The sequence below is a fragment of the Ambystoma mexicanum genome, chromosome 7q, assembly GCF_040938575.1.
Source record: "Ambystoma mexicanum isolate Mex_15411 chromosome 7q, UKY_AmexF1_1, whole genome shotgun sequence".
NCBI classification, from domain to species: Eukaryota; Metazoa; Chordata; class Amphibia; order Caudata; family Ambystomatidae; genus Ambystoma; species Ambystoma mexicanum.
The window spans coordinates 941,368,690-941,394,994 of record NC_090941.1 but is presented as its reverse complement, the minus strand read 5'-3'; the positions used below and the strand labels follow the sequence as shown (position 1 = coordinate 941,394,994).

The 26,305-nt window shown below is 43.9% G+C and overlaps 1 protein-coding gene across 3 annotated transcripts in view; it reads right to left on the bottom strand.

The window, feature by feature from the left end:
• Window positions 1–26,305, bottom strand: part of NARS2 (asparaginyl-tRNA synthetase 2, mitochondrial) — an 803,364-nt gene that overhangs the window by 752,216 nt on the left and 24,843 nt on the right. For all 3 annotated transcript variants that reach the window (XM_069639926.1, XM_069639928.1, XM_069639927.1), the window contains exons 2-3: window positions 24,905–25,014; window positions 16,760–16,880 (exon numbers count right to left, since the gene is read on the bottom strand). In XM_069639926.1, the coding sequence (XP_069496027.1) occupies window positions 16,760–16,880; window positions 24,905–25,014 (231 nt within the window). The remainder of the gene's footprint in view (window positions 1–16,759; window positions 16,881–24,904; window positions 25,015–26,305) is intronic.

Genomic DNA, 26,305 nt, shown 5'->3' with positions numbered 1-26,305 from the left:
GCCTTTTCCCAAGGTATTATATCACTGGCTTTTCTCTCTCTTCATTCAACTTTTCAATATTTTGTGCTTTTGGGTAATCACACTTTGAATTTACTTTAAACTCTTTTCAAGGATATAGCAATCAAGGGTTCATCTCACTTTATTCAGCTTTGCAATAGCTTCCTCTTTCATGCTCTCCCTCTTTAGATTGTCTTGTTTTAAGATGAACTTTGTTTCATAATTAATACTTAGATGATTTGGCTCTACAGGTTTATAGTGATAATTTCGAAAACAATAATGTCGCAAGTCATTATTTCGAGAAAGAAAATGTCGAAAAAAAATGTCGATTTTTTTTCAATACTTTTTTTTTCGAAATGGGGGGGTTCCCCCCCCAAAACCTCCTTTTTTTTTACCCATTTGTTTTTACTCCTGAGCCCCAAAATAAATATATAATCTAAAAAAACTGAATTCGAAATTTTTTTTTTCGGCATTTTTTTTTTCGACATTTTTGTCATTCAACAATATTTTTTTTAAATTATGACTGACCACCGGCTCTACAACATAATGATTCCCTCTTCGAGGCCACACATGACTACCGTACTCCCAGTTTCATCGTGCTTCAAGGGACAATGTTGCCCGGGGTCGGCTTTCTAGGAATCCTTCTTGCTTGGACTCATGCGCCGGTGTCTTTCGTTGGCATTTGTTTTCTCCCGGTATCTCGCCTCCTCTCAGTGCTCTGGTATTTGAATGGGGGACCGGAAACCTCTTGGTTTCTCCCTCACTATGGTCTCTGCATAGTTGGCGGGACCAGCATTCCATCACAGATACTTTCCCGTGGTCCTGCCACCTTCTATCCTCGGGCACCTACCCTGCTGGATTCTCGCGTAGCTGATACGCTGCAGCTGTGGCGTTCTGCTCTGTGCAACACAGTCAGTTTAAAACTTGCAGGATCTGTAATTCCTGTTTCCTGCAGGTGTTCTGTAGCTCAGGGTCTTCCTGGGCCAACGTATGCTTTCTCAGTCTCTCTCTCCTGGTTCATTGAGGTTACGTTAATAAATCTCATCTCAGTAAATTGGTTATTTTCATTTAATAGAACATAGTCCTTTTCATAAGATAATGGCATCTCTGAAGAGTTTCTTCATCACAGTCTTGATATAAAGAGGTTTCTGGTATTTGAGAGCATTTCATTTAGGCCATGACATGTACAGTTTTATGGAGTTCCTCACAGAAACAAGAGTCCTTGTCCCCTAATGGGGGAGTCTCTCCCAGTGAGGTCTGACTCGCCCTCTACCCCTTGGGAGGGTGTTGCAGAGCAGGCTCACCTCCCTAGCCTCACAGGAAGGGCTCCCCCTTGAGGAGAAGAGACAAATTCCCTCAATTAGTCACAGAAGTCTATATTCCAAAGCACAAATCAGCTAGACCTTACGATCAGTCATGATGAAGGCCTGAGGTACAGATGTACCCCTCCCTCAATTAAGACATAGATTTTCACACATCTCATGATGGGGAAGTCAATCCTCTTTTTTTGTGCTGGAGTCCAGCCTATAATCGCAGGATCAGTTCTCGAACCCATGCTGCTCAGTGTTGTCTAGCTTCCAAGCCAAACCTGTTACCCCTGATCTATCCTCCTGGCCTATCCTTCACTGGAGCTGACTTTTCAACAACCTTTTTCCCCACAAAGGGAGAGCTCCATGCAGTTCCTTCACCAAACACACAGTAACTGACAAAATCCAAGATGACAGTCAGAGAGGAGCTGATTGGGGAACAGGGAAAGTGATCCTTAATACAAGGTCTCACATATAAATCTGGGGATTTTAATGACATGATATATTGGGATAGAGTCAGAGTCGGCCACATAAGAGAAGGTGCCATGGCAGCATCACTGGGTGGGCTTGATGGGACTGGTAGACGTGTGGAGAGAGGTGTGCCCAGAGGACAGTACCTTTGTATTTCTTCTGGATCTCATGGCTCATTCTCAAGACTGGACTACACACCTAGGGAAGACATACATACAGTCAACAGTACAATATACCTCCCTAGAGGTCCGTCAGACCACTCTCTGATGGTAACATATTGGGGAAGGGAAACACGAGGCCACAGGGAATGTGGAGCCTGAATCCCTTTTTTCTACTCAGAGGATGTCGATAGCACTCTGGATGGATTTATAAGCAATTTACCCATCAGGCAATGGACGGTGGCTCAGAGGGCCAACTTAGAAGCAGACCTGATGTTAGCAGAGGTGGAGCAAAACGTTAGCAACTTCATTGTGGTGAGACTACAGGACTACATGTATTTCATGATGGAGGTTACAGGTGGAAGATATGAAGCAACACCTTCTAAACATGTTTAGGAGTTGCAGGGTAGAGAACATACTCTCCCAAGAACTGAGGGTGTGCACAATAGTGGTGATTCACAAGAAGGGTAAAGCTAGGAATTGCTGTGAATCATAAAGACCCATCTGCCTGTTAAACGCTGAGCTTTAAATCCTGGCTAGAATTCGCGTCAGCAGATTACTGCCAATTCACGCCCACTTGGTGCACCCAGACCAGAATATTTTTGCATATTGCAGATCCACAAGATGGAACCTACGCAGACTATTTGTGGGTATGGCACGGGCCGTGTGCCTACCAGATCAACACTTGGGCCCAATATCCCTGGTTGCATACAAGGTCTTTGACACCATTGAATTGGCATATCTGAGCCCCCCCCCTTAAGAAAATAGCTTTTGGGGATCGGTTTATAGATATGATATGATAAATGATATGATAGTTTATTTAAATAGCGCCTATACACAATGTGTTTCAAAGCGCTTCAAGGCAAGGGAGGGAATAAGGGAAAATACGACGACATTCTTACAGGCTATGAACAGTAAGGATGTGAAATTAACTATCGTACTCGGCCTGATGACATTTCAGATAGTGCAAGTGCTAAGAAATAGATAACGAAGGGAGCGGGAGAGTGGGAAGGAAATGGAAACAGACAGGCGACTACCGTACAAGGCCTGACAACATTTCTGGTAGAGTGGGAGGAAAACAAAAGGTGAGGGAGAGGGGTGCAGAAAGGGAGGAGAGGAACAAAACAAGCGACTATCATACTAGTCGTGACATTGTTTCAGATAGTGCTGGAAGGATGGGGTGAGGGGAAAAGTAAGGGGATGGGGAGCGACAGACGAGGTTGCTATCATACTAGGTCCAGAGACAATTCTGATAGAGTAAGTGCATAGAAGAAAGTAAGGGGAGGAGATAGGAAAAGGGAGAGGGTAGGGGAGGACAGAACAGAGAATAAGCAGTCAAAAAGAGTGGAGAAGCAAGAGGGGAGAGCGAATACAATTGCAGACGTCACTAGTAACACATAATGTTGCAAGTCTGGATACAAGATGAAGATGGGAACAGCATGATTCAGGGCCACCATGAGTACAAGATGCAAAGGACGTCCAGCATGGGAGTTGAGAAAGGGTGACGCACCATGAATCAATAAAGTCCATAAAAGTAAAATCCAGCATTGGCCACAAGACGGTGATGGTGAAACCAGAATGTATCAGGACAGACTCCTGTGTGCAGGAAGGGGGGGGCACAAGGGAATAACAGAGGGGGGACCAGAGAGGGTGGGGATGGCCTGTGGGGACAGAGAGTGTAAACACATGTTGGTGCATGCTTACCTGCTGTTTTAGCAGGGAGTCGGATCCTGGATCCTCCTGGTCCGAACAGGCCCAAACAGGAATTGCCCTTTTCTTTGACTGCCCTTCACTTTGGACGCCCGGGCGAGACACGCCCTTGATCTAAGAGTTAAAAGAAGGAAGGCAGAGGCATGGCTAAGAAGGTGGGTGGTGCTTAGCCCAGGTGACCTAGATCCACTTACACCTGCTCCCCAGCTGCAAACGAAAAGAGGCTGGAGGGCTCCTTGAGTAGGGAAAAGAGCGGCAAGCAGGAAGGCACCAGGTGGGCGAGGCTTGCTAAGTGGTGAAAAGGAGCGGCAACCAGGAAGGCACCAGGTGGGCGGGGCTTAGACCAGGTGAAATAGATCCACTTACACCTGCTCCCCAGCTGCAAAGGAAAAGAGGCTGGAGGGCTCCTCAAGTAGGGAAAAGAGCGGCGAGAAGGAAGGCACCAGGTGGGCGGGGCTTTCTAAGTGGTGAAAAGGAGCGGCAACCAGGAAGGCACCAGGTGGGCGTGGCTTAGGCCAGGTGACCTAGATCCACTTACACCTGCTCCCCAGCGGCTAAAGGTATGATACCAGCCTCTGATCGCTAGCATAAGGGTCAACAGTCTCTCCTCAAGGGCATTTCCCTTGCGAAGGGGGAAGAGACAGGGCTGCCCCTTTTCTCCTTTGCCCTAATAATGTCGTTGGCGAAATGGGTTAGGCATGATCCATCTCTTACAGGCTTTGCCTAGGCAGGGCGGCCATGGGATAGAATTTCCCTATTCATGAACAATGTCCTGCTACTCTTGACTGATCCTGCAATATTGGTACCAAAGGCAATGGACATAGTGAACACATTTGGTACACACAGTGTGAGCTTAGAGAAATTGGCGTGCTTTGCAGCCCCGAGTGGGGAGGGAGATGAAACACAATGGGGAGGGTTGTGTTTTTTTAATGGAACTGTTTAAGTACTTGGGTATTCAGGTCGCTAGGTCCAGAAAGAAGTTCTTCAAGCTAAGCTGTAACACTCTGGTGTTTTTGTTGAACATCAATAGGTGGTCTAACTTACTGCTATTGTTAATGAGGAAGGTATCTTTATTTAACGTTTTAGCTTTTCATGAGTTCCTCCACTTCTTACAATGTACACCATTTGATATTCCTGTTTGTGAATTCGATATGGAAAAGAGAAGGATCTGCAAATATGAGAATATCCCTAGATACGTTGCCCAACTCGGTCTGGAAATCTACTCAATTTAAGTAGATATTTCTAAGTGACCCAGTTAGTGGCCACCAAAGATTGGCTATTTCTTGATGAAAACAACCAAGAAATTAGAATAGAGAGAAGAGCCTGGGCTCATTAGGGTCGAACCAGATCCTATACAGGAAGAGAGGATCTGAAGCAGTGCCTCCGGCATTCAAATTGGTGGTCAATGCTTGGACCAACTCAGAGGGAATGGGAGAGGGACTTAGGCCCTCTATATCAGCTCAAGCTTATTCAGCCAAGGTTTAGATTGGTGACGGCGGGTGGATTGAGCTTTGATGTGCGTGGCCCGATTGCGTGGAATTCCCTCCCGTTGACCCTTCAGTCTATTGCTTCTACCTTGGACTTCAAAAAGGGTCTAAAAACTACGCTTTTCAATCAATCCTCGGATTAGTCTGTGTGTGCCACTCCAGCTGACCCTCCCCTGACCAGATGAGCCTCCTTCTACTGTGCTAAATGACTTTGTCTCGTTTCCTTGTTTTGTGTGTGCCCCCAGAGGCATGGAGTAAGCTGGTGCCGTAGCATGTGCTGGATGTACTATGGCAGGCTTGAGATTATACATCACTATTATTGATATATCATAGTTTGTGGTGTGTCCTAAGAGCAACCACATCTGACATATCATAATGTGTAAATCTTGAACTTTTGGCAAATTATGGATTAGAAGGCAAGGTGTCATTTGAAGAAACATTATCTATTATGGTGCAGGCATAACATAGACAGAGCTCTGCAACAAAGGTATTGCAGATTAAGCATATCTGTAATATCCATCAATATTGAACTCAGCACGTTTACGATCAGACTCCATTATGTATTTTTCAGAGGTTATTGAAGACCGCACGGTTCACCTGAACAGATATTACAACTAGAAATTCTATTAACCACATCGATACAGACTTGACGGCATATGTACGACAGTTCTGGTTCTTAGCGCACACTAATATCAGAACACAATTAAAATTTCTCCAGCATCCACATCGAAAAACGCCATGAACAGGGCCCAATTGCATGATTATATTTCAATAACGATGAGATTTAGACGAGATTCAGCAAAACCAAAATGGTGCACATAATACATAAATTTACTAACCGCGTTGCCCTCCAAGTCCGTTTTCTATGTTTACAACTTGAAACGGAAAGCGCCAATATGCCACGCTCCATGTAAACAAATTGGTGACAGTGGCATGCCGAAAATCAGGGACAACAGTCTATGACTCTAGAATCATGGTTGGCTCTAGGTATGGAAACTGCCTGTGCTAGGCTCTGTTATTTTCCAAGTCTACTAGTGGGGTTCATATGTTGCAAGATCACAGGAGCTGTCGGGGTTTAGCCAGCACCCCAATTGTTGAGTAGAAGAAGGGAGTTTTCTCCAGGTTATCTTGCTTCAGTGGTTCAAAAAATAGTTCTAACACAGTAGTTATTGCGATACAAGTTTTGCTTTTATTTGTGCTAGTGCTGAGATGTTTATAACATTCAGTTGGTATGCATGGAGTACAATTACGGGCAATTGTATGCCTAACGTTAACAAGGTAAGGGCTCACAAGGAGAGAGATTCTGAATGAACATACTGTTGAATTGCCATGGCAATTATCAAAGGGCACATTGGTTTTTATACTGCTTCTTATAGGCGCAGTCAATTTATGTGTAGTATCATGCGCACATTCTAATAAGCATGCATCATTTAACATCAGCTTCAGTCAATACAAGGACACGTCTCACCAAGGAAATATTCTAATCAAGCAAGGTCTTTGGGACTATCTTTAACAAACACAAATGTCCATTACCAGAGAGTGTCTTAGTGATCCATTAGGCCTTCTTCTAACTTCATCACAGGACCCTAATTGGGTAGGCCAACTGTGAAAAATAGAGAACATTAGCACGTAATATAGTAAGTTTAGATATTTTTTAAATCAGTACTCCACTGTAATTACAATGCTGCCCACTGATGAGTTGCCTTGTCTGAGGTTTCGTCATACATGAGAACACACTAACCAAATGTGTTTTCTTTTTTCTTGTCTTTTCTGGGGGTTTTTTAAATTTATGTTGGTGCTTTAAGTTGATCATTATGATATTATTTGATTGTTAATTATTTTATTATGTGACTGGGTTTGTTTTACTCTTGCTTGGTTTTGTCGGATTATGATTTGATTTTTTATGTAATACAGTCTCTGAATAATTTGTAAAGAAACATTTTGCAATCACTTTTGACTAAAAACACAAAGTTACAATGTTTAATGTGATTGAATTTGAGAGCCCTGAGGAAAAGCCCTTTGGCTCGAAACCAGTGCTGGCTCAAGCACGATTACAATTAATTTTTAAGATTTATATAAAAATTGAATGCCGAACAAAGATTTCTTGTGTTGATATATTATTATATCACAAACCAAGTTTTGTCTTGGTCTAGTGGGTAGTGCGCATGAGGTACCTAGGACTTGTTCTTTAGTGTTTTTTGTTTGTTGAATTAGGACGCAAGTAATTTTTATGTAAAGTAGAGAGCAAAGTCAGATGCAGACAGTGAGGAAGAGGGTGCAGGGTCAAGCGAGGGAGGGGAAATAATGCAGTTTAGGATCTGGAAGAGACGAGCATGAGACACCAAGGAGATAAAAAGAGTTTCAATATTGTTGTTTAGCAGAGAGAAGCGAGGAGTCATAAGTGAAATGAAAAGTCTAAAGAAGAGTCAGGTTAGCTGCAGTTCCGGACTTGAGCCAACGCTGCTCTGCCCGACACAGAAAGCGGCGGATGGCACAGTGAATCGAAGACATCCGAGGTTGAGAGGCCCCACGAGATGGAGTAAATGCAATAGAGGGATAAAGGAGGTTGAGGGAATCCATCAGGCTATTAGAAAGAATTGAGGAGGCAGAATCAACAGAGATGAAGAGGTAGAAAGGGAAGGAGGAATGGAGATAATAGCAGAGAAAAAGACAGATGTCAAAAGGTCGAAGATCATGATGAAAAAAGTAGAGGAGGATTGAGGGGACGCAGGGGCAGGAGGAAGTAGAAAGAAAGACGAGTGATCAGAGCAAGAGAGGAAAAGCTCTAACTGACGTAGCGATTCAAATAGTAAAGAAAACAAGGTCCAAAGAGGAACTTGAAATTTGAGACGGTAGAGTAGAGATTTCAGACAGCGAGTCAGTAAGAGTCAAGAATAGAAAGGACTGGTAGAGTAGCATGGGTATTCGATGATGTAACTCAAAATCTTACGTAGGATAAACTGAACCCCCTGTGCACTGCACAAGATTGGGAGGGTGTGTGTGATGAATCTGGCAAAGTCATCAATGCTTGCCGCTACCTGACCCTGGTCCTGCAGTATGAGAGAGGACCACATGGGGGGAGGCGACCCTCAGAGCGATGACACAACCTCATTAGGTAAAATCACATATCCCCGTTCCCTACTAGGGATGTTCCCGCTTTGCCCTATGCCATAATGACGTATTGTAACCCTCTCCCTCAAACCCTTGCCAAGACTACCTAAAATATCCCCCAACATCACACTAGAAACACCATGACAATAACTGAGACGAGGAAGAAGCAGGGAACAGTAATGATTACTCCCAATGAGATTGAATATCAGCTTCCTCAACGTCTCACTAGAAACACTATGACAACTACTAAGAAGAGGAGGAGGAAGGGAGTAATAGGGAATACCAGAAACAGCCAGCCAACGCAGCAGTCTAGTGTTTGGAAGCTGCTACGTGGTGCCAGGAAGTTTAAAGCTGACACTGTTGAAGCCGAATAGAGAGAAGCAGGTGTGTTATCAGGACGCGATGCAGACGCTGTTCCTGAGCAACTGCCAAACAGCAGACCGAAGAGGAAGGAAAAGAAAGCAGAAAGAGGAAGGCAATCAGCTGGAGAAGAAAGGGAGCCGTCGGCAGGAGTGAGGCTGAAGATTAGAGGTGAGCCGCTGGACGAAAGTAGGTCCACTTCCAACCAGTCAAGTCGTGAGGCCCGACCTGCATCGAAGATCCAGGTAGCAGTAGACAAGCAGGGCCAAGAGGCCGGCACAGGGTCGAGGACCTCTGGGAAACACTCTTCGATCAGGACAACGTGCGGTACCTGGCCCTGTATGTTGCAGGAAGAAAAACTCCCGCCTGAAGGATCGAGTACTCTCTTGGAGCAGATGGAGAGCCCACGGTAAAGCAGACTTCACAAGCAGGAAAACAGCAATGACGCTGCTGGCTGCAGGAAACAACAAAGTGCTAACAGACACTCACCGGACAGAACTGGGCCCCGTGGGACTTATCAGGTAAGTGTGCCCAACTTAGGGTGCTGGAGGTCTGGGAGTACACGAAGGTCGGTAATAAGTAGAGTATAGGAGGGGCTCGGGACCCGGGAAAACCCACAAACATAATAAAACCTCATTAGACAGTGCAAGCAGGGTTGTCCAACAATAATAAAAAAGATCATGAGTCTGAGACCTGCACACAATTCTTTTGAATACATGAAAGGAAAGTCCTGGCAGAAGACTATAACAGGCAGTTTAAGTTACAGTAAGAAGAGAATCTTATGGAGATGTTGCTATAGGTCCTGGCAGGAGAGTATGCCAGGCAAAGTCAAGTGTTTAAGAAAGACTGCAAGCTAAGTGTTTTGAAAGAACTGTATGGAAGTCCTGGCAGGAGAGTATTCCAGGCAAAGTTAAATGTTGAAGGAAAGTGAATCTCAAGGAAGACCCATGCCCTTGAGATTGTGAATGGTCATAAAAGTGGAAGGAAACCTGGTAGGGAAGTATACTAAGTGACCTGCGAGTATGGAACCAGCACCCAAAATTACAATACAGTGGAAAAAGAAACCCAAGAATGGCATATGCCCTTGGGATATTGGAGCTGGCTTGAATATGAGAAGAAAGTTGGGGAAGCCAGCCATTCCCTAGAATTGTGAACACACCCAGAAGAGGGAGTTGCCCTTGTGGGTTATACGGAACTGGGTTATTCTTTGTTTGTACTTTTGAATATTGGTGAGTCTGGGGAAGGGAGACATTCCCTGGAACTGTGAACACTGTTGGTCTGGACATTTTAGGTTAGATCTATACTTTTATATTGGATTTGAACTTTGAGCACTTTGAGAAATGGAGATAATACCCTTTGCACCTTAGAGTTAGTTTAGAGTATGAGGGCTAGAATAGGCCGTATTTTACTTTGGACATCTTGAAAAAGGACAGACACCTTCGTTTTTGGTTGAGGTAGGGAAATACCATCTACATTAGGGATAGTGAGGCCTTTTCCAACACTTTTTGATATGAAAACAAGTTTATAACTAGAAACCATGAGACTTCTGTGTCTGCGTCTCATTTCTAACTCCTCACAGGGGAGCGACGGAGACCCCAATGCCCCAAGTGTAAGATGGAAGCAGGAATTCCTTTATTCATCAATTGTGGGAAGAGGGTTTGTGAGTCATAAATAGTGATGGGAGGGTAACTGTAGGCGGAACCCAGGCTATGTCTCTTGGGGTTCTGAGGAGAGTCATCCCTGAACGGGCATTAGAGTGTGCTTCTGGGAGGTTTCATTGGTACTGGCTAAAATGGGTATTATCCACTTACCCACTTTTGTCGAATGACAGTGTCACCAAATTTGTTTGCTGCATTTTCTAACACTTTCTTTGTTGCAAAAGTATATACGATAGGTTTGGGTAGGGTATATAGAAGGGGCATCAGCGTGAAAGGAGGTGGGGGAAGGGGTCTCTCCCATTCTTTGAAGTAAAAAAACTGATAGAATCTGCAAAAGCAATTCTGCAAAATCTCAGTTCGCAAAGAAGAAAATCAGTACACCTTCATAGTTCCCTAAAAGGGACATTGCAAGGTTATGGGGCTCCGAGGCTACTCCATCGGTAAGCAACTGGGAAGTGGGCATGGAAGGATGGAGATGGAAAAGCCGATATATAAACATAGTTGGAGTCCAGAGAAACAAGGGAAGATGTGGGGAAAGTGGCAATGAAATTAAGGGCAACTTTTACCTCAGTGGTATTGCAATCACTGGGGGGACTGAACCGGGGAGGGCTCGATGGGTTGGTGAGGAACACTGAATCTCTGAACATTCTAGTGCTGCAGAGGAGGTTAGTGGGTGGGATTGGCTGTGGTTTTGCCGAAATGCTGTTGTATTTCACTTTTCTTGTTGGTACTGTTATATAAGCATAACATGACTAAAATCAACTATAAAGACATTGTTTTTCTTTTTTTCTAGTGGTTTCTGCAAAGCTGTTATTTCCAGCTGGTATAGCCAGAGAGCCAACCAACACCTACAGTGATCTGATCCACTATTGCCAAAAATGCATTCCTTTTTCATTCTAGTGGGTCAGCTATTTTCAGCCAGGGTACAAACTGTCTATATGTGTGGATGTTATCCTTCTACAGACCCACACCTGGAGGACACCGTTCATGCAGATTCACAAAGGAAAGTTGGCTTCTATGCACAGGAAACAGCTCACACACTGCACCACGACAAGTGTGTTTGGAGGAGGATTCACAGAAAGAAGGGCTACTACTAAAGAGCAGGTCAGGTTGAGAAGAATGAAAACATTTGAATGCAGTTACATTTCTTGTTGTGCTACTTGCTGGAGGTGAGTTGAGGCCCTACAGATGATGCTATTCTTCGAAGGTAGGTCCTGTGAAACAGCGATATTCAAATATATAGCTGCCCTGTTTTGCCCTCCTCTCTCCCTTGCACTCCCCCCCTCCCTTTCCCTTTGCACTTCTCATTGTACCACTTGCACAATCTGAATGACACAAGGCCTAGTAAGATCATTTGTCTTGTCCTCCCTATGTCTTCCCTCCCTTGTCCTGCCTAGAAACACTTGTGTACAAGTGCACTTTTTGGGCGGCTTATAGCTCCGCTCCCCCTGGACGAATCCACACCAAACTTTGCAAAAAAAAGTATATGGGCCACTGTGAATTTTTTTGCAAAGTTTGGTGATTTCCGGTCCAGGGGGGAAAAGTTATAGGGGGGGGTCCCAAAACGTCTTTTTTTTCCATAGACTGAATGGGGGAAAAACTTTGCGCACGCCTACAGCCCAAACTGCTGGACGAATTTTCACCACATATGCGCCAGGAGCAGGAGCTTGGTCCGAAAAGCGTGCTTTTGTACATTTGGTGGCAATCCAACCAGTACTTTTCTTTAAAACGACCAGAAAGTGTGTCTAAAAAAATTAGTGATATCTATGTCCGCTCCACGGACACACTTCCCTGTTCGCTCCACGGACAAGGTACCGATTGGCTAATCCGTAGCGTCATGTCCGCGGACAAGTGGCGCCTTCACTGATTGGATGTTGAACGGCGTGAAGTGCATCAGATTCTTTTGCTGCGCCCGCCATCTTCCATTCGTGTTTTGGTGTACGCGGACATCGCAATAACACATATAAAACAACACACCATTGCACTTGTTAACCTTATGAAACACTGTTTTGGAAGGTGAGGGTTAATCAGACTGGGATGGGATGTGGCAGCAGGAAGTCAAAAAGTGGGGTTTATTGTCACGAAAGTCATACAGTAAATTGTAAGTTGCTGCTCAATATAGTGTCCACTAAGTACAGGCGCAGATTTACTGCGTCTGTGTTACAATGTATTTAAGATAATATTGCAGTCAGACTGGCGTCCGAGAGTTTGAAATCTGAGGCAGCCACCTGCACTGTTTGATGCAAATAGCGGGTCTGCAAGTGTATGGGAGTACCAGTTCTCATGCATGCATTCAGATATGTTGTTGCAATGTCAGAATGTATTTTCATTCTGAGTGAAGGTCACTTGGTTTGCTTTTTTGGTTGCGAGCTCAGTAGGCCCACACATCCAACTGAACCCATAAGGGTCAATTGTTTTTTTGCCTTGAGCCAGAGGGAAAATTCAGTATGAATCCAGGGAGTGAAAGTTTGGAAAAAATACCATTTGATAAGGTTATGTATTCAAAACGTTTGTAAGACTCATGTAATATCAGTTCAAGAAGATTCTTTGGTGCAAGTGCATTGCTGTCTGGGTTTAACGAAGACAAAGGAGACAGTAAATATCGTTCTACGTTTATTTTTGACGACTCTACACCGGAACAAGTTTTAATCTTTTATTACCACAATAATAATTTGGCATTGCAACTGAGGTACTATCTTTCTGTGTAGTTGTCATTTTTTTTCTTTTACTTATGGAGAGTGCAGAATCTCGCCGTTTGTAGGCTATCACTAGGTTCCCCCATGTTCAATGCTATTATTTCTTTAAAATGTCATGTATGACCACATCGATTTGTGTATCAGTTTCAACATTATTTTTGTCTTTTTTTAAATTGTTTGATGAAGGTTGGGTATTGATACGCATTTTATGTTACGTTTTCTGAACAGCTACATTCTGCCGTACTGTGATTGCCATGGATTCTAATTTCCACGTGATGGTTTCTTTGCACGCCAGATGCACGTACTCGTGACCGGCAGGCTGCCTAACCGTTACGGTTTTGTGGGACGACCGGCCCGGACCCATTTGTCCATATGCTGGAGTGGCCATTGGGAGTAACATAACATGTTTCAAGGTGGTGTAGGCCGAAGTTCATGCCGACGTCTTGGAAATCACTGTGCGACCGAAGTGGTTGCTTTATCGAAAGCAAATACTTTGCGTATGCAAAAAGAACCACGTGTGCATCACGATTAACATTTTCGAAGACGACCCAAGAAACAAAGTTACTATTTGATTGAAAGTGGGAATAGTCGGATGGTCTCGAACAGTTTATTGTGAAATAAAAGTACTTTACAAAATCTAAAATGTTAATTTTTTTTTTACAAAGCAGTTTATTATTTCAAAATGTAACGTCCTACATTGTATGTCGCTGTGTGTTAATTATCAGGTTCTGCATCACGGCACATAGTTTTGTTTTTTACAGGCTGCAATGGAAAGCGAAGAGGGACCATGTATGGAACAACCGCCTTCCTTTTCTATGGTGGCCATCTTGGAAAAGGATTTTGTTTTGTAATCCGGGACGCCTGTAACAACAAATCCTATTTTTTAGTAGCAGACGTTACTGCTTTGCAAATCTAGATTGTTAATGGCAAATCTTATTGAGTCTATGTCCTTTACTGAAAAAAATAAAGTAGATGGAGTGTATGCAATTTCTTTTAAAAATGTTTACACTATGAAAGGTGGTTCGTAAAGGAACATTTACTTTGTTTACGGATGGCTTTTTTTTTTGCAAGGACAGCTAAGAAGGAAATTTGGGAACGGAAATGAGGAAAGAGGCACCAAACAGTAATATGGAGGGGTAGGTGGACGGGGGAAAATGTTGTGCGTTTGTTATTTGTAAGGTAGGGGCAGTGTTTCTCATGCTCCTTCATTACAGTAGTGGTGCTGTTTCTTGGGGAGGAGGGATGGCCTTAGCTCATGTCGTTTTCAGATAACTAGTACTTTTCCTAAAAGTATATAATGTGTACTACATTGCTAATGGCTGACTACGAATAGGTGTTGGGGCTGTGCAAGGGAAATGTTGAAGGTGGAAGTTCCTACATCAATAAAAAATGTATTTCCACACTGTCCACGAGGCATACATCTTATTGTTAAGTGTGTACAGATTCTCGGACACGTCACCGTGCTGTACGCCAGCATATGGTCATGTGGCATTCTCCGCAAGATGTGCAATTAAGTCAGATGTAACTTTACATTATGGTTACGTGCCACTAATACAAAGCGATGACCTTAGCAAAAAAACTTTGTTAAAGGGACGTTATTGTTAAGTTGCCCTACTAAAAACCTATGAAATTCACTAAAAAAACGTTGCTAACGGGACGTTATGGTTCGAAGTAAAACCAAAAAAAACCTGAAATTCGCCAGGTATGGTAAGCTAAGCAACCATAACTCGCGCAACCACTGTGCACTGCTAAGACTAACACCCAGGACATCAAAGATGACATCACAAATGTCATTGATGACATCACTGATGACATCACATGTGCATTTAGTTTTCATGGACAGCCTCCACAAGGGATTGTCATTATAATATTGGCAGAAAAGTGTATGCCAAATAGTTCAATAAGCAACGCATTGCTATAAATACCATTGCATTACTGAGTTCTTTCAGTATATGAACGAACTCATGAAGAAACGTAGGCATTGTCTGCTGCATGCGCCATAGAGGTGCAATAATTGAAATCTTCCCATGTTGAATAGTAAAATGATAAATGCATCCATTACATATTTTTGCATACTGTGCAACATAGGTTCCTACGAATGCTTCCCTTACTGCACAATTGTACTATTACACACAAAACATAAAGACACCACAATGCATACAAATAGAAGCATATACAGGGAACGTAAAGTAAGCAAAAAAAAAACTGCAGTACTACCAGAAAGTGTTCATAACCAAACTATTTAACTTCATGCATAGAAAAGATTCTTGCGTTTCAAGATTCCTTCTTCTCCTATGTATATGTGTCATATGATGTAACTGTACCCTAAGGATGTATTGTAAGAAGATATGAGAAGGGTAAGGTCTACAAATATAGTACTTTTCATTTTTTTAATTCCTGACTGACAGTGAAGAAAGCCACCTGGCTTAGATATGTCAGTGAAGGAAAAAAGAGGGAGCTACACATGTGATGTCAACAGTGATGTCATCAATAACATTTGTGATGTCATCTTTGATGTCCTGGGTGTTAGTCTTAGCAGTGCACGGTGGTGGCGCGAGTTATGGTTGGTTAGCTTACCATAACTGGCAAATTTCAGGGGTTTTTCGCTTTTACTTCGAACCATAAGGTCCCATTAACAAAGGTTTTTAGTGAATTTCAAAGGTTTTTAGTAGTGCAACTTAACCATAACGTCCCTTTAATAAAGTTTTTTTTACTGAATACATATATATATATATATATATATCCTAAGCAGCCTATACTGAGCGTGAAATCCTTGGGTTAGCTGTGTTGATGAAAGGCGAGTTATTCTATGAAGTTTGCCCTGGGTAATTAAAATGCCACTGGAGCACATTGTGCTATTTTACTGGCAGTGGCAAAGTCAGTTAGGTAGCCACTCAATCCCCACAGGAACCGCTACAGAACACAAGGACAGATTTGGGGAACCTTTTAATAGAAGGACAAGAACTAGGATGCTCCCTATGTTAGGTCCAGGTGCACCAAGAGTGCGACTTCATTTTAACTCAACATCATACATTTACGTGATGATGAGAAAATGTGTCCCTCAATTATAACAAGCTATACAACAAGCTCAGAGAGCACAGAGCAACAGCCATGTGATCCTCCTGCCAAAAGTCCCTGCAATATTCATCTTCCACTACTCGCATCCTCTTTTCCAAGGCCCTAGGGATGTATGGATGCCTTTTTGAGTACATGTTCTTCGAAAGCCACTCACTCCGAACTCTCATTCTGGGTGAGATATATAAAAGTGTTAGTCAATGTTCCACTAGGCTTCATCATGGAATTATTGGCCATTTCCCAAATCTGACGTTCCATGCCAAAGGTGAGAGCATCTAATAAAGCTGCAGTGCAATTTGCAAAAGATAGAAACTGCTGAAATTGTCAATGTATTTATTTATGTTTACATTTATAAAGCTCACCAAGCCCAGAAGCATCAATAATGCTGTTAGAACATTCTGCATTGGCCATGTACAATGATTTTATAAATGTTCCTTATGCCAGACAACTCTGGGGCTTTTAAAATACTACTGTTAAATTACAACTGTTTCCAGCGCTTCCCCACCCACAGTGCGTGAATGTAATTGAGTAAATTACCGAGAGCCATACATGGTAGGATGAGGGGCCCTGCTGTAACTCTTATTAGAATTCTGGTTTAGCCTTCTTGCGAATAAGGACGTGCAGAAAATGTGAATTCTATGCTGGGACAAGCACGTGTTCCCTTTGGAAATATTAAGACGCATGTTGAAGTCACACACAAATATAAATAGGAAAAATAAAAACACCTACCAGACTGTCACAAGGACCGATGATCCGTATATCTTCAGCCGCCAGCTCTATGCTTTGTTTTTTGTGAAGGCTCTTCACCAGTTTCCCTCTCACTTCCACTGAGCTTCCAAAGCTCAAATCTCTAAAAATAAAGAAATAAAAAAAGGTTTCCCAAATCTACCCCAGAATTGCTGTTATTTTCGTCCAGGTACGAGCACTCCATTCATAACAACTAAGGCCATCAGCCATTAAATGAGTATCTTGTGACCATAGTTTTCCAAGCTCCCCCCCACCCCCCCAACAACGATACTTCATTAAAAAAAATCAATTGTTGGCTGTGCCATTTTTAAATATTAATTTTATCGAATATAAAGTCTATAGCTGACCATCATGCTCTTGTCAAAAAAACAGCATTACAGCACAGATAGTTCGGAGCTATGAGTGAGGACTAAGGAAACAGGAACAGTATGGATCTTCAGATATATTATGCTAAACAAGTCCCATATTTAGTACAATCACTTATTTGATGCGTGCCATATGCAAGGTATCCATTTTTTTATCCAATAGGGACTGCAGGCTGCAATCTATGGGTGTAGATCATATAGTCTTTAAAGAAGTCTTTCGATCATGTTCTGTGTAGAGTGAAATGTAATCTTGGTATCTCGTGATCAAGTATTTCAATCTTTGTTTTTGGTTAGGGTGGAGGAGAAGGGGGATATAAACTGCATGTTTTCAATTAATTAACCAGATCTGCGCCATCACAAATAATTGTTTTGCGATTTTCCCTCCTTGAAAATTGATTTATTTCGACAACAAGGAATCCAACCATTTACATACTATATTGCATGATAAACTTTGCGGGATTTACAAAGCCATTTGAATGAATGAAAAGACGGATCTCCAAACAGAATACATATTTATGGTATGCTTGAAAACTTGCCTCACTTCAACCGCTGCTGTGCACATTTTGGCATATGCTGGTTCCCTCATGACCATCCCTTTGCATTGAAAACCATATGACCCTTGAAAATAGGCATACCTTTTGTGAAAGATCATGTGTAACAGGATCATCAGAGGGTGCACATGGGCACTAGTGACTAAGCCACCATCATTTTGAAATTCTCAGGTGCAAGTTGCGTCTTTACTGATTGAAGATGTACTGTGATGAGGTAACATGAGGGAGGCTAGAAAATAGGTGGGGGGGGGTGGGGTCGAGGAGAGGCGTGACCCTAGGTCAGGGCACCAATAGTTGATCTGTAATGTTGGCCCAGAGGCAGTAAATTGGGGACCCAACAGATCTGTTACCATCCTGAGAACGTTTTTGTTGCCCAGGAAACGTGAAAGACACTGGAAACAGAAGCTGGAAGAGTGTGGAATGAGTAGTTCAAAAAATTTAACTAGAGACAGGAAAACGCTGGTCTCACAGCTACGCTGGCGGAGTATCCATGGATTACATGCTCCTTTAATATACAGCTTCAGGGAATATCGTCCTACTGCAGAGTATATGGCTTTCTCACTGCAGGAGTGTTCCGCATTTGGAGGGAAGACAAGTACAGTGAATACCCATTTGCATGCACCTGTGCCACTACAGTTAATGTGCACAGCCTTATCGGAGTGCTCCTCATTGGGTGTGCAGTGCCTTCTGGAGGGCTGTCGTTCAGACATTTCCTATAGCCACTCAAAGCCCAGAGACCACTGAAATTCACAAGGCGCATGCTACCCATAAGATGTCTTATCTGTCCGAGGAAACGAAGGTCATGACCACCGCTCGCGGATACTGCCACATCTCTCAGGGATAAAAGGTGGAGCCAGAGAGCACAGTACGAGCACGACAGACAACACAACGAGACGGCTAAGCAGGCGTGGCAGTTCAATAGAAGGAGAAAGGCGGCAGGAATCGATAAGGTGGCGAGGAGAGAAGTGATCTTGTCATTTTCATCCCAGACCCGCAGAACCTTTGAAGAAGAAAGCTTAAGACTACGAACATTAGCACAAGTGTATTGCAGCAGATGTCAACGGTACACAAGGCAAGCCTATGGCGATAAGCAGGAGCGAGGGAAGCTCCCGCGTCCGTGGTACTGGCCTTGACTCCAATGAAGAGGAAAGCCAAGTGGTTCAACACAGCTGGTGAGTCGAGGGGAAAACCAATAAGAACCGGGCTGTGTTGATTGAAAATTGCAAAGTGGCAAGGGGAGACAAGCTGCAGAGGGAAATCGGCACCATGTGGGTGCTAACTCGAGAAACTCTGATCGATACCCATCTGAGAAACTACAGATACCAGAAGGCCATAGGAGGGCCACCGAAATAGGTCAAAGTGGTAATTCTGAGGGTCAATCCCTGTACAATCGAAAGACTTTGATCTAAAAACTGTGTGAAAGCAAGGGAGGTGAATCCCGCAAGCAAATGTGAATATGAGGTTAGCAGGAGTAAACCCGACTGAGGGATGCTGATGAGAAGGGGGAAAGTCTAAAGTCCCAAGAAACAGTGTGTTGACAAGAGTGAACCCAGCGGAGGGAGGTCCATTGGAACTGTTTAAAAGACATTAGGATTTGTGAAAGAGGGATCTATGCCCGATCGAGGGAGATCCAGGGGTGAAGCTATCATCTGAACTTCGTTGAGAAAAGAACTAGTATATAAATTGTGACTAACAATACGTGAGGCGTCAGTGCCCGGAAGAGGGGGACCAAGGGGTGAAGCCATCACCTTACGTGAATAGTGGCTGAGAATTGAGAAGGGTCAGCGCCAAGAAGAGGGGGATTCAGGGGTGAACCAGTATCACTGTAGCAAACTCATTTGGCTAAAGGAACTTTTGATTTGTTATTGGAATACGTCAGGTCCTGAAAAGGCAAGAGACTTTCAAGTGAAACAAGACTTGACCATCGACGGCTCTGATAGCTGAAAGCTCGAAAGTTAAAAGCTGAACTGTTATCTTGTGAGGGGAAGGCTCGAGAGTGTGCTGTGCTCCACGATCCCACCTGCCCTGTGCTCAAAACATGGGGAAGGGAGGCCCAGGCTACCGCATCCTGACATATTATTTGAGAACACTACTTTCTTTTCTTGAAAACTTTCCCACACTGTTTTTTGTATTAGCTGTGAGGTTTGGCAATAGGTTCCTTAGCATAGGCCCTTTTATTTTGACAAAACGCCACTAGGACTGCCTTATTTTCATTTGATGGTCGATGATTGCTCCCATTTTAAATGTAGGTTTAGTTTAGGCGTTTTTCCACTCTGCACACATTGTTCAATAAACACCCTTGAACTGTGATCACTTGTGTCTGTCTTTACTGTTCCCACCATGAGTTCCTCACATTTGTGATGTTTTCCCCCGAGGCCTATGTTTCCTTATGGAAGACCTGAAGTAACCGGATTCCATACCTTAGAAAGAATTCAGTCACAAAACCCAATTGTCGCATTGTGGAACTGGACAGACACCCATCCGATTCCTCCAGGATGGAAGAAAGAAAGCATGGAGAGGAGGAGGAGGAGAAGGTGAGAAAAGGAAAGGAAGAAATGTGATGGGGAGAGAGTGGAGATTAGGAAGCGTTTAAACATGTAAATAGTGGGAGGAACAGGGAGGTGAATGAGAAACATCAGAAGATTGCCAAACGGAAGGGGGAGGAAAGCTACCATCAGAAAGGGAAAAAAGGAGCAGACAAGGAACGAGCCGAAAGAGGGAACTAATGGGTGACGTATCGAAGTGGGGGAGAAAGGAGAGGAGTGATAAAGGAATACAGAGACAGAGAGAAAGGGTATGAGGTGAGACACTAAGGGAAAATAAAAAGGTGAGGAAAATCAGAAAGGGATAAGAACTAGCAGGAAGAGGGCAAGACTAAGAGGAAAGGGAGCCTAAACAACTAGAGAAGGGAGAGAGCCCTCCAGCGAGAAAAGAGAAGGAGGCAGCCAGGGGGAGGGGAACAGGGAATTAACATCTCTGGGAGCTCTGCTAGTAGACTATTTGCAAGCTGCTGAAGAATACTGCAAGGCCCAAAGGTAAACCCAAGACCTGAGCCTAGAGCCAGTGGCACCCAGAACAGTCTCTGTTGGAAAGGCTATGCTGTGAAGCCAAAGTCGGGGGAGAAAGAGAGAAGTACCTTGGGGTCCCCTCTGTATGTTGTGTCTGAAGGCAGACCCTCACACAACCTAAGGGTGACAAGTGGGGGTACTGGTAGCTGAATCCCTGAGGAAAGATATGCTTGGTAACACTTTGAATATCCCAAGACAGTGAATGGCTGATTGAATAGTCAGAGAGACAGCCCTTGGCCGAGAAGAAAGAGGAGGACTAAGGGCCATGAACCTAAAAGCGGTAGGAGCCGGGGGTGGGGCGGGGGGGTGCCAGGCTGTTTGCTGCACCATAAGCAAAGAAATCCAAGATGGTTTCCAGTCATACGTTGATCCATCGACTGTAACAGCACTAATAAACGCTGCAAAAACCCACCGCTTATCTTTCAAATTTTGTCCTACAGAAGCAAACTGCTTTTGGGGAAAACAGCTCTACTTTGCAGTATAACTCGTGTAGGTATGAAAGTATGCTAGTGTTTTATATAGCGCAAACCAAGCCAAAAAGCAACAGCGTGCGGTGGATGGAGTGGAACACAGGAGGGAGGGGAGAGGATTCTCTAATCACATTATGGTCCTCATTTGTCAGTCAAGTGTTCCTTGAAGAGCAGGATCTTCAGATATTTACTGAATGGTAGGAGATCAGCCTGTTGTTATCAGGAAAGCTTTTCCAGAGTGTGGGAGCATATCAGGAGAATTCTTGTTTATGGCCTTCATCATATTCCACTTCTCAGTCAGGGGATATCTTGGTTCCTGGTGTTGCACTGATCAATTGAGATGGTGATGTTTTCAGCTAAGTATGATGCTGTCTTGTACATTAGAGTTTTGTAGGTGAGGCAGTTTGTCGTGAAGGTGATGGGAGCTTGGAGTGTAATGGGAGCTTGGAGGGGTAACCACTGTAGTTCCTTGAAAGTGAGGGAAATGCATTTTTGAGCATCTTTGATCCCGCGACGAGGCATGCTGGCAGCTTTCAGAAGGGGCAGAGTAGTGGTTGGAAAACCTGTCCCGAAAGCATTGCCACCATCTAGGGGGGAGAGCACCAGGTCATGAAGGACAGATCTGAAATAGGAGGTTGGGATGAAGGGTTTGATTCGACACAGGTGCAAGAGTTGGTACCATGCTGTTTGTGATGTGTGATTTGACGGAAATGTTACAATCAATGGTGAAGACAAGGGACTTTGAACTAGACGCGAGTTAGGGGAGAAGCTATAGAGAGTCATCTGTGTCAGCCAGTTTTGAACTTCGATGCATTTTCTGGCACACCTGAGGAGGATGAAATCTGCTTTGGTAGGGATGAGTTTCAGGTAGGCACATGACAACCAGTCTAGAACGGTGGAGAGGCAGTTTTTTAATTGGTGAATGTGTCAGGGAAGTAGACCCTCAGATATAACTTAGTGCCATCGCCTTACTGGTGGATTTTGATGTACAATTTGGCCAAGGGTGCCCCCAGTGGCTCCATCTAGAGGTTGAATAGGACAGGAGAGAGGATAGAGCCTTGTGGGACCACACGGGTCACTGGGCCTTGCTGGGATCTGCAAGTGCCCATCTGGAAGTACTGGTATCTGCTGGTGAATTATGCGACAAAACATTGATGGACCTTGGCAATGAATCCCATTCGGGTCGACAGGGTGTTGAGTAGTGCTTTGTGGTTGACTGTGTCAAACATGGCAGAGAGGCTGAGCTGGACCAGGAGATGGATGGTGGAGACCAAGAGATGGGGCGGTAGTGTGCTAAATCATATAGGTCAAGTGTGGGCTTCCTTGGCAGGGGTAGGATATAGCTAGATTTCAATGCATCAGGCAAGATGCACTTCATGAGCAAGGTATTGGTAGTGCAGAGGAGAGGTGTTAGAGACATTCCTATGATGTTCATCAGGATGCATCCTGAGATGATGTCCTCTTAAGAGGGGCCCTTGAGTGAGGCTAAGAGCTTTGTGACTTCTTTCAGTGTTAGGGTCTTGAATTCCGACCATCATGGGACATGGCATTGTTGTACTAAAGGGGTGTCTATGGTGGATATGGTGTTGTCAATTTGGCGATGGATGCTGTTGATATTGCCTGTGAAGAACATGCTGAGTGCTTTACAAATCACCATAGATTCAGGTACTGGAGTTGCTGGTAGGTGGCTGATGCAGTGTTTGATGGCCCTGAAGAGGGCTCTGCTCTTGTTGGAGGCTTCTGCTATGGATGTAGTGTAGTGATGTGCTTTGCCTGAGGTGATGACGATCCTGCATGGCGAATTGTGGCTTTTCAAGGTGGTGAGATCTTCTTGTAGTGTTTTTCTCTAGATGTTTTGTTTAAAGATGGCACATTTAATATTGGTGTGTTCCTGTACATAGCAGGGTGCGAATGGCTTGATGTTGTTGGTTCATAGTTTCAATGGTTCATGGGTGATGGCGGAGTCAGTGTACAGTTCAGCTGGTTGAGAAGGAAGTTGACATTGGATGAAGGAGTGTGGAAGCCATGTTGGTGAGGTTTTCTTCTAGGTTTCGAATGAGTGTTGAGGTGTTTTTGATGGTTTTAGTTGTCCTCAATGACAGGGCTTTGACTGCTGGAGCTAGATTGATAGATCTCTGTGGGTGCTCGTCTTTCCAGTGCTGGAGGTCTAGCGTAGGTCGTTCCCACACTGCACTTGAAGCGCATAAAAAAAAAGATGACAGCAAGAGGCATTCTACTTTGTGTTGGGAGATGGGTTGGGCGAGGAGTGAGCAGCGGCGGGAGAAAACATTTACATTTTCTTGGGATGGGGTGATGGGAGAGTTAGAGGTGGAGTGAAGAGGGTGGTGGAAACCCCAACCCTTCATGGGTGCCAAGGGCAGTAGGCGAAAGGGGAAGCACCCTTTGAAGAGTTGGGTGAGGATGGGACCGGGCAAAGGAAGGATCGTCGATACTTTTCTGCACAGGAAAGACCTATGCAGTAAATATAGACTAAGGAAAGACATTGAAACGGCTGCGTGGTCAGTCCACTGGAGTTGTATATGTGGCAGGAAGTTGATGTCTGTTGATGAGATGAATACCAGGTCAAGAGTAATGCCTTTGGTGTGGGTCGGATCAATGAGGAGCTGTGTAATGTGGAGGGTTTCTATAAGGTTGAGAGCTTCTTCTGTGTTCTTGGTTGCTTGCGTTCCTGGCAGCCTGAAGTCTCCTTGGAAGATGTTTTTGGAATGGTTGAAGGCTGATGCCCTGATGAGGCCAGTGATTTCGCTCAGGTAGTATGTGTTACTCAGTAGTGGGTGGCACATCAATGGGTTGCACTCAAGGATTTCCAAAAGCCTTTTGGGGGATTATCAGTTTTGGATGAATTGATTCCCCAACCCTTGAGACTTACCATTGGTGTTGGCTTTGCATGGGCTACTGTTTGAAGCATATTGGGATTCCCTGATCAATTTGATGTACTACAAAGCTTTGCTTGTGGTCGCTATTACTTATCTGATGGGACAATGTGATGCTCGTGCATTGGTATGCTCACCAGATTTGATACTTCCAGAGGCATGGGTATTGTGGACAGTTCCTAGTTACCTACGTAACATTCACTCATTTCATCTAGTCCAGTGTGGTTTTGTAATCCTCCTCCACCCTAAAGAATTGATCTTTATTTGTTGGATCTGAGACGAGCATTGGTGTGTTATTTGGAGAAGTCAGGGGAAGGTGGTAAATGTAATTGTCTGTGGCATTTACAGTGGAAAAGGAAAGTAAAGCCTTTGGTTGCTTCAATGAGCAGATGGATTAGACTACTTGTTCTAATGCATACAATCTAGCTTCTGTAGCACTGCCTGCGATTATCCAACAATGTTTGACCAGAAGTGTGTCAGCCCATGGTGGATATGCACAGGGTCCAACTACACACATATATGTCACATTGTCAGGTGCAGGTTGATGTCACAAGGGAGGCACAGGAGGATGCCCATGTTGCATTCAGCACTGAAGCGCTAATTGCTAAGTAATATATGAATGCTGATATTTGGTAATCGTCAATTAGTGAGATATGGGAAGAGGGAGTTGTTCATGGATTAACTCCTGACCTAGATTACTTGTGTATAATTGTCTTATTTCTCCCATGCAATATTTGAAGCAGCATACATTTAATATTACACTGAAAAACAATTGTAACCTGTTTTCCAAAGTTGGATCAGCAACAATCTGGAGGCTTTGTAGAGATGTGCCATCATTAATGTGCAGAAATAAAACTTCCTTCTGAGCACGGACAGAGCGAATCCAGCCCTAGCGGGAAGAAAATAATGGTTTGCATGAAAATATTCAATCTAAAAAACAATTAATAAAATCATACTTCAGACGTTCTTACTTGTATAGTAAAAGATTTAGAGACAATTGTGAGCCAAACCTCACTAACGAAGCAAAACAAGATAGAAAGGCCTCTGGGTTGCTCCCAGCATTCAGTGTTGGACTTTCCTTGTTAGGGTGGTCAGATTGATCTGCAAATGCATACTTTTCCTTCGGTAAAGCAAAATGAGATATAATTTGATTGCAAAGCTTCATGAGTGGGCACCATCCAATAGAACAAGTTATTAGGCAGGGTGTGTTCCCACTAGATGAGCTCCCACATTTTTGGTACATTTAAAGTATAATGGGTATTGTATAATTGGCAAAAAGGTCTGTTTGCACCGTGTGCAATGTAATTGGGTGTTACATAGTGTGACTTTAGACCTTTTGGAAGCCTCTTGGTGCTCGGGTTAGCAGGTTAATCTGTTGATCTGATTTGCCTCACTGTCCTCCGGTTGTATAATGATCTTGGTCCACACCCTCTGACCAACTATATGTCTGTTTTTTGTACATTGTCTTGTTCATTTATGTGCGCCCTGAGGCCTATGGGCATGTGGCGCAGTATACATAATGCATAACAATAACAATAGGGGTGGGAAGGATGATGCTGAAATAATACCAAGAATAAAAGGATGACCACACGCCCTGCCAGTGGTCATCCTTTATTCTTGGTCAATTTTTATAAATAGTCCACACATTACTAACTAAGGGTGCCCAGGTGCATTGAGAGATTTGATTGAAGCGCATGGCAGTGATAATGGGAACTGGGGTTCATTGTTAATCATGGCCGGTGATTTTAATGCGAAACTAGGCCTAGGGGAACTGTCTGTAAATGTAGACCCTGGAGAAGAATTCGCTTATGGGGTAGCCCCTGCACAAATGGAGGATGACAGAATGTGTGCATGGGGATTGCAGTTTTGTGAGTGGTTTCAAGAGTGGGGGGTCCGGTCTTTGAATGGCCGTGTAGGCATAGATCGGCCTGGGAGGCCAACCTTTGTGGGCACACAGGGATCCTCCACGATTGACTATTTTTGTCTTCACGTAAGAGATTGGCACTTAATTAAGGAGTTTGAGGTCCTTAAGAACCTATGCAGTGACCATCACGCATTGCGGCTGGTCCTGGGAATTGACTCACTGATGGTTCCAACTGTTCATTTTTTACATTTGGACCATTGCAGTCTTAACCCTCTGTGCAAACGGAGAATAAAATAGGCTACGCTGGACCCTGTGG